General features: G+C 42.4%; 1 protein-coding gene across 1 annotated transcript; it reads right to left on the reverse strand.

Annotated features, from left to right (window-relative positions):
* Window positions 1-1,473, reverse strand: LOC110615373 (polygalacturonase). Its single transcript, XM_021757217.1, has 4 exons — window positions 1,033-1,473; window positions 635-924; window positions 318-546; window positions 1-222 (listed from the first exon to the last, which is right to left on the reverse strand). The coding sequence occupies exons 1-4, from the start codon at window positions 1,471-1,473 to the stop codon at window positions 1-3; spliced, it is 1,182 nt and encodes a 393-aa protein (XP_021612909.1).
* Between the last annotated feature and the right edge of the window lie 15,938 nt (window positions 1,474-17,411).

The following is a 17,411-nucleotide window of genomic DNA, read 5'->3' on the forward strand; positions in this document are numbered from 1 at the left end:
TTATACTAGGCAGCTCGCGGGCTGGACAGAGCCAGAAGATGTTCCATCTGCATTTTGGCATGAAGCATTTGCTGGTTGACTCTTGTAAGTGAGATCTATATTTTCAAGTTTAATCCCAGTGCATGGATCCTTTTCACTGCAATCAAATTTCACTGCGACTTCAGTTGCTGATGTTCCATGGATGTTTTGATACTTCACGTCACTAACTTTAACACCAGAAGCCTGTTACATACCCAGAAAAAAAGAGCTATTAAGCTGATATTCTCGATCTAATAGAATTAAAAGCAAATCATTCACATCCAGGAACCAAATGATACCTTATGAGGGCAATTTTTGCTGTGAGGGCAGTAATTTTGATTGATGACAATTGGATTTTTGACATCCATCATAATAGCATCTTGAAAGAGAATGTTCCTAGCAAAACCAGTACTGGGTCTTGCCCATGACTTAATTCTCAATCCATTTTGTGTACCCGTTAAAGTGACGGTTTTAACCGTTACGTTTTGCACGCCCGGCTCACGAAATTGCTTGCCTAGACTCCCAATGCTGCACCAAAGCCACAAAAGTTTCTGTAATTTAGTACAATTTATTTCAACCCAAAGAAACAGACAAGCATGCACATTTATTTTTGTACCTTATTCCATGGCCAGGTCCACAAGCAATGTTTTCTATCCAGAGATGAGAGGTACCAGGGCCAACCGATATACAGTCGTCACCAGTTCCAATTTTAGAGTTGAAGATTGTAACATCACTTGACATTTGCACATGGATTCCATCAGTGTTTGGGCTTTCACCAGAGGCTGAGACTGTAACTCCTTCCATTTCCACATTCTGGCATCCATGGAAGACTATATGAAATATCTGGCTATTTAGTGACATTAATCCCTTGATTGCAATTTTGTTTGAATTGCTAAACCGCAAGTTCTGCATTTACAGCCATACACAGCCATGCATGAATATACATTTCCTAATGGTAACTGAAGTTAAAAAAATCTCAAGAAAAATAATAAAAGAACTGGGAAATGTACATACTGTTGCTCCTCTAGGGCATTTCTTGCCATGGGCTTTACAATTCCACAAGCTAGTGCCTTGGCCATCAATTATTCCACCCAAGATCGAAACCCCATAAACATTCTCGAACAAAAGCCAGTTTTCTGAGTGTCCAATCACATGGTAATCTGATGGAGCCACAAGTGTACCATCTATACGTATTATAATACCATCATTCTTGCATTTGCCTCGAAAGACCATATCTCGTAGCAAGAACTTCCCTGGCGGCACGTACATGGTGGCAGGCTTTGTAGAGCTACAGACTTGTTTCCATGCAGCAAGAAAGCCTTGGGTTGAGTCAGTTCTGCCACCTGGTTTGGCTCCATAATCTAGCACACTGTAAGTTACTGAAGTTGCTAAAGAAGATGAGGCAAAGAATACAACGATAAGCGCAAAAACAAGTGGGCTCATCGGAAATGCCATTTTCTTGGCAAAAGAATATGGCAAGGGCTTGAGTTTAAAGAAAGAGAATTGGAAAAATGCAATGTGGTTGTGGGTTGAAAGGATATTGAGAGCTCCATTTATAGATTTTGATTGCTAAAAGCAAATTAAAATTTCCCAGACTTTCGAGAGTAGATTTGCTTTTTAATAATTTTAGGTTATGTTTAACAAATATTACGTAATATTACTTGCAACTTAGATAGCTTCCATTTATATCATTCCCAACTTTTTGTTTAGATTTCATAATGAGCTCCAACCGTCAAAACAAATTATATTTATCTATATATTTTCATATGAAAATCTTATATTTAAATTCCTAACTTAGTGAGACTTAATCGTCAAAAAATTAAAAAAGAAAATAAAAAACCTAAAAAGGAAATTATTTGGTGTTAGCAAACTTTCACTCGGCACACAAGTACACCGTTATTAATAAATATTCTAGTTCCATCCTTTTTATTTTATGCATCACATCCTTAACTATGAGCCAGCAAGTATCACATTGAGTGCACTCTAAAATTTTTCCTACTCTTGAGACCAACCCATAGTAAGTAGGATGTTATTTTTTTTTATTTAGTGTAATCTCTTAATTTTAAAATATTATAGTGTTAATCACTAAGAATATTTATATGAGCAAGACATTTATATAAAATTAATTTTTTTTTTAAATGACTAGTTAGTTAATATATTTTTAAGATTTTATTTATTTATTTATTTTATTTTTATTGATTTGTTATATACAACGGTTTTACTGTATAATTTCTACTTAATTTTGGAGTTTATTTTTTCTGTTTTTAAGATATTATTTATAATATTATACATAAATAAAATCATAGAAAAAATATAAAAATTGGCAACATCATTATTGGACTAACGGCAATACCAGAGAAAAGCTATTAGAAACTTAGAACGGCATGTAAAGGGAAAAAACAGGTAGTATAGTTGCTTAAAGTGGAATTGAAGATATGAATAGTTAGACCAAAAAGCCTATATCTCCTCCGGAAGCCACAACACATCTACGTGAAACCTTGTTTATCTAGAGATACGTCAATCACCCTTTTTTTTTCCCCTTCTTTTCTTTCCAACACAATATCAACGCTTCCTCGAACTGCATTCAATCTCCCCATCAACTACTCTTGCCACCCTCGTAGTAGTAGGCATTAAAGCATTCTCATATATTGATATCTAGTTTAAACGATATTAAATTTATTAAATTTAATTAGTGTTTTGGATGCACTATTATTCGAGCCTGGATAAAAATTAATCTTATGATACAATAAGAATTTTTGACATATTTACTTTATTAATTTTTTTTATTTAAGTGATACAATACAACAATGGTATAAAATAAATTATGAATTGTCACTATAAAATATATTTATCTGGCAAAGATTTGATAAGTAATGTGGTCTCACTCAAAAAAAGAAATACCCAGACAAATTAACACTCGGTTCACTATTAAGACTCGCCCTTCTCTCGACAGGGCAAGTTTCAATGCGAAGTTACAATTATCAGACACAGTCCAGCATATTTCCATTGTACCTATAATCACATAATTAACAACCTATTAGTTGACAATATCTCTTATCAAACAGTTGGCCACATCATCGTCAGATTATCGGAAAATGTTATTTTTATCCCACCTTCTTACGGTATAAAAGGAGAATAATCACAGACATAGAGATATGTTATTCTCTCATACAAAATATCTAAACAATTCATTGCATTCGCTCTCTTCTTTAGTATACTGACTTAAGTGTCAGAGTGGCTGTCGTGGTACCCACCACCTCACATTCTCTTCTTTGTAGATCTAGCCAATCACAGTGTATCTCCATTCCGGCCACATCATCAATCTAACCTCTACAATATTATTTGGTTTCGTTGCCGAGAAATCCTTTGAATACTCTCTATCCATTCACGATCGGTCTTCTACTCTTTTTCTCATAGAAGAATACCTCTTTCTCCTTCCACCTTCAAAATGGCAGATAGTTCACGAGTTGCTGCTAATATCGCCACCAGCGAGGGTGTCACCATTTCTTCTACCCCTGATAATGGGCAAAATATGCCCCCAATGGTCAATGAAATGAATCTCAATAATTTAAATAACAAAAGATGCTCCAATGCATCTAAAGTTTGCAGGCTACTCTTAGGCAGTACAAGGCTCGGGAGGAGGCATCGCACATGGCTCCCGAAAGAAGGGAGGAAGCCTCTGTAGATACTCCAATGGCTCAAATAGAAGCGGTCAAAAGGCAGCCTAAAGGAAAGGCTGAGTCCTAAGATGAATTAAATGAAACTACGAAAAGCATTAATTGAAAGCTAGTATGGGCGTGCAAAGGTACCAAAAGGAACAAGAGGAAGATTTCGGCTTAGATAGTGCCTCACCTCATTTGGAAGAAATTTTAACAGAAACCTTCCCAACCAAGTTTAAGCTGCCTAGCCTGGACAAGTATGATGAAGCAATAGATCCTATAAGCCACCAGGCAATCTTCAGGACGACCATGCAGCTTTAAGATGTCAACGAATTTGTGCTATGCCGAGTGTTTCTATCAATACTCACAGATTTGGCTCAGAAATAATATCAACATCTAAGCCCAGGTTTAATTTAAAACTTTACACAGTTTACTACGTTATTTAAATCCAAATTTATTACATGTATACCTCCTAAAAACTCTTCTTTGACTTGCAGAAGATCTGCCAAGGAGAGGATGAGTTTTTAAGGAGTTTTATCTCATGGTTCAATACTGGAGGCATACATGTGGAAGAATTAAATTATGAGATAGCGTATGAAGTATTGAATAAAGGAACGCGAAACGTCAAATTCATGGATTCTATGATTAAAAACCTAGTCGCAACGTATCAACGGTTGATAGAAAAAGTTTAGAAGTATATTAGGTTAGATGACGAAGTCCAAGCATTAAAAGAGGATAAAAGGGTGAACCAAAAACAAAGTCAAAAACCTGAGAGGCAAGGACATGAAGAAGATCACAAGAGTTATCCCATCTCCCGAAGGAGGGATGCTCAAAGTAAGTATAAAAATTATACTCCATTGAATGATTCACGGATTCATATCTTAATATGGATTAGAAAAAATGATAAAGAGATCAAGTGGCTGCCCAAGCTCCATCCTAAAAAAGTAGAGAAATGAGATAGAACTAAGTACTGTCGTTTTCACGAAGATCACGGTCATATGACGGAAGAGTGTTGGCAACTAAAAGATGAGATCGAGGGGTTGATAAGTGACAGTACTCTTTGAAAGTTCACCAAGAAGGGCAAGAAAGAGAGAAGACCTGAGCCTGAGGCAATAATTCCCGAAATCACCCCTAATCGAGAGTCTATAGGGGTTATAGTAATAACGGAAGGACCTAGAGATGATTAGTGAAAATAAGCAGACTACAAATATAATTATTGGTCTAGTAACTTGGGTAAAGAACTGAGGAAGACCATTTAAAATCTCAAAGATCATTCGTCTGGAAGTCTTGTAAGCCGACCAAATTAGATGGCCGAATGATTCTCCACTCCCGAGATATTTGTAAAAATTTTATCAATAACAAGTTAACGAGGTATTTTTCATATGTTGTATTCTTCAGTGACAAGGAACGATGGGATTGCCTTCCTCAAACAAAAGATTAAGGAGACAAGAAGATGGCATAAGGCGGGTTCCGCCAAGCCAAGTCACAAGGTGGGTTCGATTAGACCGTTCGGACATTGGTCCCACTAAACAAGACCACAAGACGAATTCTGCCAGGGCAGATCACAAGGCGAGCTCTGCCAAACCATTTGAGCGTTGGTCCCACTAAATAAGGCCACAAGGTGGGTTTCGCCAGACCATTCAGGTGTTGATCAAGCCAAATTTAGACCCATTTTTCATGTTGCTATTTATGTTAATTTGCACATTTTCTATCTAATTTTGTGGTTTTGATCTTATTTTGCAGAAAATGGTGTAAAAGGGTAATTTGGTAAAAATGACCTTAAAACTGGCCAAAAGAGAGTAAAAGAGAACAAGCCTGGTTTGTCCAAGTCGGTTTGCCCAAACCAAGTTGAAGCCGAAATGGAAGAAGGATGATTTGCTATTTGACCAGACTGTTTGCCCAAACAGCCTGGGCAAATAGACCCGCAGAGCAAAAACATAATGGCAGACAGCACCCAGACAGACTGTTTGACCGAATTGTTTGCCCAAACAACCCGGGCAAACAGCACTTGCGACAGCAGACAGCAGATTGCGGGAAATTTGAATTTCAAACATTCAAGAGGACTTTTTTCCTTCCAAACGCGTGAGGACAGCTCAGCAAATCTTCAGGACACCTCAGCACTCAATCCCAAATATTTAGGAAGCCAAATCTCATCAAGATACAATTACCTTCCAAGAATTCAAATTCAATTGGGAAAAGAAGTCCAATCCAAACAAGGAAACTTAGGGCTGCTCAAATCAATTATAATTAGAGGATCAAACCAGAAAACAAAGAAGATCGGATCTTTGGCAAAAACTCCTCCAGTAGCCGCGCGCTCCAGCCGCCGGCCCTTCTCCATCTTTTCTTATTTTCTTTCTTTTAGTTTTTGTTAGTTTCAGCCACTCACCTTTTTATAGTTGAAAATTAGGTGAAATTTCAAGTTGTTTATGGATTGTGAGATCTGAACCTATTATATTCCTCTTTTATTTATCAATATTTATGCAATTTCATGCTTAATTCCATTATTGCTTTGTTATTTAGATTAATAGAGCCCATTGATTCTTGATTGCAAGGTAATAATTTGTTAGTTTGGATAGTTTGGAATCCGTAATTGCTTGAATTATTCAAACACAAGAACTCTTGGTGTAAAAACCAAGGAGATTGCATAATCTAGCAAGATCACCATATGTTTGGGGTAGCTAGAATTAGGTCTCTCTATCTCTTAATGCAATTTGACAATTGTTAGATGCTAAAACCCCTAAGGACGTTCCTTGGCAACTTGTTGATTAGTGGTTAATTAGAGGACGTTCTCTGGTTAATTAGTGGTTAATCTATGCCTAAGGAGGGATATGGAGGTGAGAAGCGTCTTCGACCTCCATAATTAATTTATTAAGTCAAATAAAAAGATATAAGTGTCAATGATCAATCCCAACAACTAAAGTGGATCTAATTATTCAACTAGAGCCTTTTCTCATTATTGCATTCTATTTACTTTATTATTTGCTTTGCTATTTTTAATTCTAGTTTAGTTCATCAATCTCAAAACTCCTCTTTTTTTATTTATTTTCAATTTATTTACTTCGTCTTGATAAGAAAAATATATAAGTATCAATTCCCTGTGGATTCGATCATTTTACCACTATCTACAGTTGTAAAATTGTGGATAACCAAAAAGGTTATTTTTTACTGGCTTTGATAACCGCACAATCAGGCATTGGTCCTACTAAACAAGGCCATAAGGCGAATTCTGCTGGGCTAGGTTATAAGGCAAGTTTCACCAGACCATATGAGCGTTGGTCCCACAAAACAAGGCCATAAGGTGGGTTCCGCCAGGCTAGGTCATAAAGTGGGTTTCACTAGGCCATTCGAGCGTTGGTCCCACTAAATAAGGTCACAAGGAAGATTCCTGTAACGACCCGAAAACCGGACCGCTACCGGCGCTAGGATCCAGATCGGCTTAAGGCCGCCGGAACCCGTAGCAAGCCTGACATATAACCTGAGAACCTGTCAAATCCCATACATGATCATACATACTCAAAAACCTGTAAACTTTTTCTTTCCATAAACCAAGCTCAACCTATATATACTCATAACATAACATAACCCACACACTGGAGCTCTCATCAAATGCTCCAATGGGGTAACCCAACATGCATACTGTAATACCCGGCTAGACTCCGGTATCGGAATTCCTACCGTCCGGTGGAATCTCGGATGTCGGAGACCTCTAGAAGGGTAAAACCATGTTTTCATGAAATGTTTTAATATTTTTGATGATATTAAGTAAAGAGGAAATGAGTTTTTGAATAAAAACACCCTTGGAGGAAAACTCAGGTTCGGCCGCCGAAATTCAAAGTTCGGCCGCCGAACATGCATGCATTTCGGGTGTGCTTTAGGCCCCCGAAGGCATAAGTGAGGGAAGTCCAGGTTCGGCCGCCGAACATGGCATGCATGCGAAGGCACGTTCGGCCCCCGAACGTGGCCTGGCCAACCACTATAAAAGGGTCCCTTAGCCGAAAACGGGCGAGCTTTTTCCCCATTTTCGGCCAAGGTGAGCTCTCCGCCGTCCCTCACCAATCTTTGATGTTTTTCCTCTAGATCTTTCAAGATTTTCATTTGTTTTAACTTTGTTTTGAAGATTTGAGCTTTTGAACAAAGTTTTGGAGCTGGAGGTTCAAGAACCCACTCTCTCCCATCTCCGAGTTTAGGTCGTCTCTCTCTCGATCTTCAAGAGGTAAGAGCCGATCTTAAACTCATTGCATGTTTTAAGTAAGTTTTATGTAAGATCTATGAGGAAGAATGCATGTTTAGCTTATAGTTAGGTTTTTGAGTTTATGTTATGTTTTGAGCAATGTATGTTGGATTTGTGTTGCTTGAAGTGTTGTAGTTGGGGTTTAAGGTAGTTTGAGACCCATAGGAGCTTGTATGCATGTTTTGGTTGAGCTAAATGCATAATGGCATGAGTTTGAGGCATTTGTACATGTTTGAACCAAGTTTTTGCCCTTCGGGAGAAACCAGGTTCGGCAGCCGAAAGGACTTTCGGCCGCCGAACCCTCTTGTGGAGGCAACCTTCGGCTGCCGAAGCTTGCCCCTGAAAGGAGACTTTCGTCTCTGTCTGGGAGTTTCGGCCACCGAAGGTGCCGCCGAACATGCATGAGTTTCGCCTCTGTCTGGGAGTTTCGGCCGCCGAAGGTGCCGCCGAACCTGCCTGACTTTCGGCTCTGGCGGGACTTTCGGCCGCCGAACCTGCCGCCGAAAGTGCCCTGTCCAGCCTTCTTTTGCATGTTTTGCATGATTGTTTTAAGGTGTTTTAGGGGGTTTTTGGGGAGTAGTTTAGAGTTATGTTCATGTTTGGTTGGTCCCTCATTTGAGTCCACCTGTGTAGGTTCGGACCAGAGGAACCGAGGACCCCAGCAGTGAGTTCAGCTGCTTCTGAGTCAGTAGAGCTTCAGCTAGAGGTGAGTAGAATAATTCTTATGCTTTTAAATAATAAACCCGTTTTAGCATGATTCACGCATCATGAATGCCATGAGATATTTTAGGTTGTTTGCATTAGAAATCACGAATATGTTGCATTGCATAATATGTTGATGATGTGGATGAATGTTGAATGATCCTTTAGTCCTCGTATGTTATGATATGATGATGATACGGTACAAAAGACCAGTGAGGCCCATTCTACGCCCCTGGCACTATGTAAGAGAAAGACCAGTGAGGCCCATTCTACGCCCCTGGCATTATGGAATGTTATGTCATGCTATGTTATGATTATGTAAGAGAAAGACCAGTGAGGCCCATTCTACGCCCCTGGCACAGTTGGAACATGTAGAGGACTATTGGTGACAAATTCATCCTTGATGTGATTAGCTGTGATGTAATGCATTTCATGTTACCATATGTTATAAATGTTTTATTATTCTGCTCACTGGGCTCTAGTAGCTCACCCCTTTTCCCTAATCCACCAGGATTGCAGGTACGGGCTAGACAGAGAAGTCAAGAAGAGTAAAGTCTTGTAATTGTAATAGTTAGAAAGTGGACATGATACATTGTAAGATGATGTAAAAGTTATGAATAGTTATGTCATGTATATGTTGATTATAAGATTGAGGTTTAGAAGTTGTGCTTGACCCTATGGATATTGTAATCCCTTTTGATACATGATCTTAATGTTTATTGATGACTATGTTTAGCCAACTCAACACATGTTATGCCACCCATTGGGGGCATTGATGGGATCCCACAGAGGGGTTAAGTTTATGATTATGGCTATGTTCAGTGCATGCACAGGTTGAGTTTGGTGTATGAGAAAATGAATGAAAGAAAAGTTTTAATTTTTAATATATGTTGTTGATCATGTATGGGATTATGCAGGTTCACAGGATGTATGTTTGGCTTGCTACGGGTCCCGGCGGCCTTAAGTCGACCCGGATCCTACGCCGGTAGCGGTCCGATTTTCGGGTCGTTACAGAATGGTATCAGAGCCCTAGGTTCATATGGTCGGACCTAGAGTGTCGAGCTCATAGATGTTATAGAAGGTCAAGCACAATAGGAAGGTCATGTCCACTAGGATAGGATGTGGAGTCCTGTCTTACATGATGATGTGAAATGCCATGATGATGTGAAATGCCATGATGATATGCATGTGCATTAATGATATGCTATGATGTGTGATGCGGGTTCATGTGTGCCCACATGAACCATATGATGCTAATGTTTATGTGATGTGTACTGTTTTTCAGAAAACAGGATGAGAGGAACTCGTCGATCAGCAAGATTGACTGGAGTACCACCTGAGGATAAGGGCACGAGCGCCCGTCCTCCAGCATTGCCTAGGGCAATGTCTAGTAGGTCTAACAGAGAAAGAGCAGTAAGAGACCCTAGAAGGTCTTTGGATCTGGGTAGAAGCAGATCAGTCAGAGGAACAGTTCAGGGAGGAGCGTCAGAGGACATGGGGGATGATATGGATGTAGAGCAGAGGAGGGATGGCAGTTTGGGAGTTAGCATGTCAGAAGAGGGAATGGGGGAATCCCAAGGAGGCACTCAGGCCTCGGGATTTGTTCAGCCACCCCACTACCCACACTTCTCACAAAATCCCAGGTATTCGATGGGAGGTACATCGGATTACCCTAGCTTCACCCCTTATCCCACACAGATGCCATACCCACCCTACTACCCACCATATTCACAATACCCAATGTATCCACCCCCACCTTACTATCCAAACCCAGCAAACCCTACCTCAGAAAATGTTGCACCACCTCCACCACCTACAGAACCAGCAGCCCCAGTTACTCAACCTCCTAGACCTAGCTCAGCCAGTGGCAGCAAGGTCAAGATGACCGACTACATGAAGTTGGGTGCTCCCTAGTATGAAAAAGGGGATGACCCATTTGTGTATCTTGAAAGGGTTAAGGTGATCACAGATGAGATTGGGGCTGATGATAGTAGAGCCATACAGATGGATGGGTTCACACTTAAGTGCAAGAAGGCACGAGAGTGGTTCAAGAATTATGTGAACCCGAGAGTGGATAGCATGTCTTGGGAAGAGTTCGCAAACGAGTTTGCAGGATGGGCTTTCCCAGATAGTTCAAGGGAGCTGAAGATGATAGAGTTTGAGCAGTTGAGGCAGACTGATGAGATGAGTGTAGAGGAGTTCACAGACAGATTCTTAGAGCTGTTGCCTTTTGCAGGGCAAAATCTTGACTCGGATCAGAAAAGGTCAAGGAGGTATATCATGAAACTCCACTCCAGATATTCCTCCTTGATCCAGTCAGCAGATAGGGAGAGCTTCCATGCCATAGTGGATATGGCCCAGAAAATGGAGGCCAGTGCCATCGTTCAGGGGACAGTTAAGCAGTCAGTGGTACAGCCTTCTGGTTCTAAGACCCCAGGCTCTTCTTCTTTTAGTGCAGTAGCTTCAGGCAGCAAGAGGTGGAGCAGTACCACCAAGAAGTCGAGGAAGAATAAGTTTTGGAACAAGGTCAAGTCCAGTCTGGGACTGGGGAGTGGCGCGAGTTCTGGTGCAGATAATGCAGTATGCAAGAAGTGTGGGAGACCGCACAAGGGAGTATGTCTGGTTGGGACGACAGCCTGCTTCAGATGTGGGCAGGAGCAACACATGGCTCGGGAGTGTCCTAGGGCAGCTTTTGGAGCACAGTCTCAGCAGACGGCTTCAGGTAGTGTAGCGCAGCCAGCAGCTCTAGCCATGACTCAGGCCAGTGGCAGAGGCAGAGGGAGAGGGTCAGCCTCTTCTTCAGCGGGTTTCAGAGGAGAAGGTCCATCAGCTCCAGCACAGATCTTCACGATGACTCAGCAGGAGGCAGATGCATCTAACACCGTGGTGGCAGGTAACTTAGTCATTGGTTGTTCAGATGTGTATGCCTTGATGGACCCTGGTGCATCTCATTCTTTTATTGCTCCGAGAGCCGTTCAGAGGTTGGGGTTGATGATCTCTGAGTTAGAGTGTCCTCTCTAGGTCAGTGGACCCAAGTGTGACCCATCAGTGGCAGAGTCAGTCTGCCAGTGCAGTCCAGTCTTTGTTGAGGGAAGATGCCTTTCCGCCGACCTTGTGGTTCTAGACTTGACAGATTTTGACGTCATTCTAGGGATGGACTGGTTATCTACCCATAGAGCTACCTTGGACTGCAGGGACAAGGTAGTCAGGTTCAGAGGTCAGGATGGGTCAGAGGTTGTCTTCAGGGGAGATAGGAGGGGTACACCTAGAGGTCTGATATCAGCTCTTCAGGCTCGTAGGTTGCTTAGGAAGGGATGTCAAGGGTATTTGGCTCATGTAAGAGAGCTTAGCAGTCAGGTTAGAGAGCCCGCCTCGGTGCCAGTGGTTAGAGAGTTTCTAGACGTCTTCCCAGACGAGCTGCCAGGTTTACCACCTGCTAGGGAGATAGAGTTCGAGATAGAATTGATGCCTGGAACCCGACCGATCTCTATCCCTCCCTACAGGATGGCTCCAGCTGAGTTGAAGGAATTGAAAGAACAGTTGCAAGAGCTGGTAGAAAAGGGCTTCATCTGACCGAGCACTTCACCTTGGGGTGCACCAGTTTTGTTTGTGAGAAAGAAGGATGGATCCCTTAGACTTTGTATCGACTACAAGCAGTTGAACAAAGTCACTACCAAGAATAAGTACCCATTGCCAAGGATCGACGATCTATTTGACCAGCTAGCTGGAGCAGGTTGTTTCTCCAAAATAGATCTGAGATCGGGGTACCATCAGTTGAGGATCAGAGAAGATGATGTGCCAAAGACAGCTTTCAGGACCAGATATGGGCATTTTGAGTTCCTTGTAATGCCGTTCGGGTTAACCAACGCCCCTGCAGCATTCATGGATCTTATGAACAGAGTGTTTAGCCAGTACCTGGATCACTTCGTTATTGTCTTCATAGATGATATCTTAGTGTATTTCAGGAATGCAGAGGAACATGCCCATCATCTGCGGTTGGTTTTGCAGACCTTGAGGGAACATGGCTTGTATGCCAAGTTCTCTAAGTGTGAGTTCTGGCTGAGGAGCATTTCGTTCTTGGGGCATGTAGTGTCAGAAAATGGAATAGAGGTGGACCCCAAGAAGACAGAAACTGTGGCTAACTGGCCTAGACCCACTTCAGTGACAGAGATCAGAAGTTTCTTCGGTTTGGCAGGTTACTACAGGAGGTTCGTTCAGGACTTCTCGAAGATTGCAGCTCCTTTAACTAGGTTGACCAGGAAGAATCAGAAGTTTGTGTGGACCGACCAGTGCGAAGAGAGTTTTGAAGAGCTTAAGAAGAGGTTGACTTCAGCACCAGTGTTAGCTCTGCCATCTAGTGATGAGGACTTTACAGTCTTTTGTGATGCGTCCCGTGTGGGACTGGGTTGTGTACTAATGCAGAACGAGAGGGTGATTGCTTATGCTTCCAGGCAGCTGAAGAAGCATGAGTTGAATTACCCCACACATGACCTTGAGATGGCAGCAGTAATCTTTGCACTCAAGATGTGGAGGCACTACCTCTATGGGGTAAAATGTGAGATCTTTATAGATCATAAGAGCCTACAGCACATCCTGAGTCAAAGAGATTTGAATTTGAGACAGAGGAGATGGGTAGAGCTGCTGAGTGACTACGATTGCAAGATTCAGTATCATCCGGGTAAGGCGAATGTTGTGGCAGACGCCCTAAGCCGGAAGTCACTAGGCAGTTTATCCCACATATCGGAAGAGAGGAGGCCAGTGGTGAAGGAGTTTTACAAGCTCGTTGAGGAAGGTCTACAGTTGGAGTTGTCTGGTACAGGTACTTTGGTAGCCCAGATGAGAGTGGCACCCGTGTTTCTGGAGCAGGTGGCTCAGAAGCAGCATGAGGACCCAGAGTTAGTGAAGATTGCCAGGACTGTTCAGTCAGGCAAAGATAGTGAGTTTAAATTCGACAGCAAAGGGATCCTCCGCTATGGGAGCAGACTATGTGTACCAGATGACATAAGGCTAAAAGGAGACATTATGAGAGAGGCTCATAATGCAAGATACATCGTTCACCCCGGAGCCACCAAGATGTATCAAGATTTGAAGAAAGTTTATTGGTGGCCAGCGATGAAGAAAGAAGTGGCACAATTTGTGTCAGCCTGCGAAGTGTGTCAGAGGGTGAAGCTGGAACATCAGAAGCCGGCTGGAATGCTTAACCCGCTACCTATTCCAGAGTGGAAATGGGAGAATATAGCTATGGACTTCGTAGTGGGGTTACCGACGACGTCCAACAGATTGGACTCCATATGGGTGATTGTGGACAGACTCACCAAATCTGCTCACTTTATCCCTGTCAGGAGTGGCTATTCTGTGGACAAGTTGGCGCAGGTGTATGTTGATGAGATCGTCAGGCTGCATGGGGTTCCTGTTTCAATAGTGTCTGATAGAGGGCCCCAGTTCACCTCCAGGTTTTGGTGGAGTCTGCAAAATGCCATGGGTACTAGGTTGGATTTCAGTATTGCCTTCCACCCCCAGACTGATGGATAGTCAGAAAGGACCATTCAGACTATCGAGGATATGCTCAGAATATGTGTGCTGGACTTTGGCGGTTCTTGGAGGCAGCATCTACCTTTGGTGGAGTTTGCCTACAATAACAGCCATCATGCTAGCATCGGGATGGCTCCATATGAAGCCTTGTACGGAAGGAAGTGCAGGTCACCTGTTTGCTGGGAAGAAGTTGGAGAAAAGGCCTTGGCAGGGACTGAGCTAGTAGAGATTACCATCAGGGTGGTACCCATAATCAGAGAAAGGATCAAGACTGCTGCAAGCAGACAGAAGAGTTATGCAGACATCCGCAGAAGACAGGTAGAGTTTCAGGAGGGGGATCTGGTATTGCTCAAGGTGTCTCCAATGAAAGGAGTGGTTCACTTTGGGAAGAAAGGTAAACTAGCCCCACGATACATCGGACCCTTCGAAGTCTTGCAAAAGATTGGGAATGTGTCGTACAAGCTGGATTTACCTGCTTCAATGGAAAGAATCCATCCGGTTTTCCATGTTTCCATGTTGAGGAAGTTTGTGTCAGATCCGAGCAAGGTTCTTAGTGAGCCTGATGTGGAGATCCAAGAGGATCTCACCTATGTTGAGCAGCCAGTATGGATCATAGACACCCAGATCAGAAAGCTAAGAAACAAGAAAATCCCGATGGTGAAAGTCTTGTGGAACCACCACAATATGGAAGAGTGCACCTGGGAGACACGGGAGTCCATGCTCCAGCAATACCCTTATCTTTTCTAAGGTAAGTTCCTTGTGAGTTTTATGTGCTTTGTATGTATGTTATGTGTCTGCCATGCTATGTGCTAGTTGAGGAACATTCGGGGACGAATGTTCTTAAGGGGGGGAGAATGTAATACCCGGCTAGACTCCGGTATCGGAATTCCTACCGTCCGGTGGAATCTCGGATGTCGGAGACCTCTAGAAGGGTAAAACCATGTTTTCATGAAATGTTTTAATGTTTTTTATGATATTAAGTAAAGAGGAAATGAGTTTTTGAATAAAAACACCCTTGAAGGAAAACTCAGGTTCGGCCGCCGAAATTCAAAGTTCGGCCGCCGAACATGCATGCATTTCGGGTGTGCTTTAGGCCCCCGAAGGCATAAGTGAGGGAAGTCCAGGTTCGGCCGCTGAACCTCAAGTTCGGCCGCCGAACATGGCATGCATGCGGAGGCACGTTCGGCCCCCGAACGTGGCCTGGCCAGCCACTATAAAAGGGTCCCTTAGCCGAAAACGGGCGAGCTTTTTCCCCATTTTCGGCCAAGGTGAGCTCTCCGCCGTCCCTCACCAATCTTTGATGTTTTTCCTCTAGATCTTTCAAGATTTTCATCTATTTTAACTTTGTTTTGAAGATTTGAGCTTTTGAGCAAAGTTTTGGAGCTTGGAGGTTCAAGAACCCACTCTCTCCCATCTCCGAGTTTAGGTCGTCTCTCTCTCGATCTTCAAGAGGTAAGAGCCGATCTTAAGCTCATTGCATGTTTTAAGTAAGTTTTATGTAAGATCTATGAGGAAGAATGCATGTTTAGCTTATAGTTAGGTTTTTGAGTTTATGTTATGTTTTGAGCAATGTATGTTGGATTTGTGTTGCTTGATGTGTTGTAGTTGGGGTTTAAGGTAGTTTGAGACCCCTAGGAGCTTGTATGCATGTTTTGGTTGAGCTAAATGCATAATGGCATGAGTTTGAGGCATTTGTGCATGTTTGAACCAAGTTTCTGCCCTTCGAGAGAAACCAGGTTCGGCAGCCGAAAGGACTTTCAGCCGCCGAACCCTCTTGTGGAGGCAGCCTTCGGCTGCCGAAGCTTGCCCCCGAAAGGAGACTTTCGTCTCTGTCTGGGAGTTTCGGCCACCGAAGGTGCCGCCGAACATGCATGAGTTTCGCCTCTGTCTGGGAGTTTCGGCCGCCGAACCTGCCTAACTTTCGGCTCTGGAGGGACTTTCGGCCGCCGAACCTGCCGCCGAAAGTGCCCTATCCAGCCTTCTTTTGCATGTTTTGCATGATTGTTTTAAGGTGTTTTAGGGGGTTTTTGGGGAGTAGTTTAGAGTTATATTCATGTATGGTTGGTCCCTCATTTGAGTCCACCTGTGTAGGTTCGGACCAGAGGAACCGAGGACTCCAGCAGTGAGTTCAGCTGCTTCTGAGTCAGTAGAGCTTCAGCTAGAGGTGAGTAGAATAACTCTTATGCTTTTAAATAATAAACCCGTTTTAGCATGATTCACGCATCATGAATGCCATGAGATATTTTAGGTTGTTTGCATTAGAAATCACGAATATGTTGCATTGCATAATATGTTGATGATGTGGATGAATGTTGAATGATCCTTTAGTCCTCGTATGTTATGATATGATGAAGATACGGTACGAAAGACCAGTGAGGCCCATTCTACGCCCATGGCACTATGTAAGAGAAAGACCAGTGAGGCCCATTCTACGCCCCTGGCACAGTTGGAACATGTAGAGGACTATTGGTGACAAATTCATCCTTGATGTGATTAGCTGTGATGTGATGCATTTCATGTTACCATATGTTATAAATGTTTTATTATTCTGCTCACTGGGCTCTAGTAGCTCACCCCTTTTCCCTAATCCCCCAGGATTGCAGGTACGGGCTAGACAGAGAAGTCAAGAAGAGTAAAGTCTTGTAATTGTAATAGTTAGAAAGTGGACATGATACATTGTAAGATGATGTAAAAGTTATGAATAGTTATGTCATGTATATGTTGATTATGAGATTGAGGTTTAGAAGTTGTGCTTGACCCTATGGATATTGTAATCCCTTTTGATACATGATCTTAATGTTTATTAATGACTATGTTTAGCCAACTCAACACATGTTATGCCACCCATTGGGGGCATTGATGGGATCCCACAGAGGGGTTAAGTTTATGATTATGGCTATGTTCAGTGCATGCACAGGTTGAGTTTGGTGTATGAGAAAATGAATGAAAGAAAAGTTTTAATTTTTAATATATGTTGTTGATCATGTATGGGATTATGCAGGTTCACAGGATGTATGTTTGGCTTGCTACGGGTCCCGGCGGCCTTAAGTCGACCCGGATCCTAGCGCCGGTAGCGGTTCGATTTTCGGGTCGTTACACATACATTAAGCTTGGTTGAACATAAACATCATGAAAACATTATATAGATCATGTATCAAAGGGATAACCATATACATAGGGTCAAGCACAACCTCTAATCCTCAATATCATTATTACATATCAAGACTACATAAGACATTACATTACAATTTCATCATGTCCACAACTTC

The sequence above is a fragment of the Manihot esculenta genome, chromosome 5, assembly GCF_001659605.2.
Source record: "Manihot esculenta cultivar AM560-2 chromosome 5, M.esculenta_v8, whole genome shotgun sequence".
Taxonomy (NCBI): domain Eukaryota; kingdom Viridiplantae; phylum Streptophyta; class Magnoliopsida; order Malpighiales; family Euphorbiaceae; genus Manihot; species Manihot esculenta.

Bases quoted from the DNA above. Each gene is read 5' to 3' on its own strand.
- LOC110615373 (XM_021757217.1), bottom strand. From the start codon at position 1,473: ATGGCATTTCCGATGAGCCCACTTGTTTTTGCGCTTATCGTTGTATTC. The intron at 925-1,032 runs GTATGTACATTT...CTGTAAATGCAG, and splicing joins AATGCCCTAGAGGAGCAACA to AACTTGCGGTTTAGCAATTC. The intron at 223-317 runs GTATCATTTGGT...GGTATGTAACAG, and splicing joins GCAAAAATTGCCCTCATAAG to GCTTCTGGTGTTAAAGTTAG.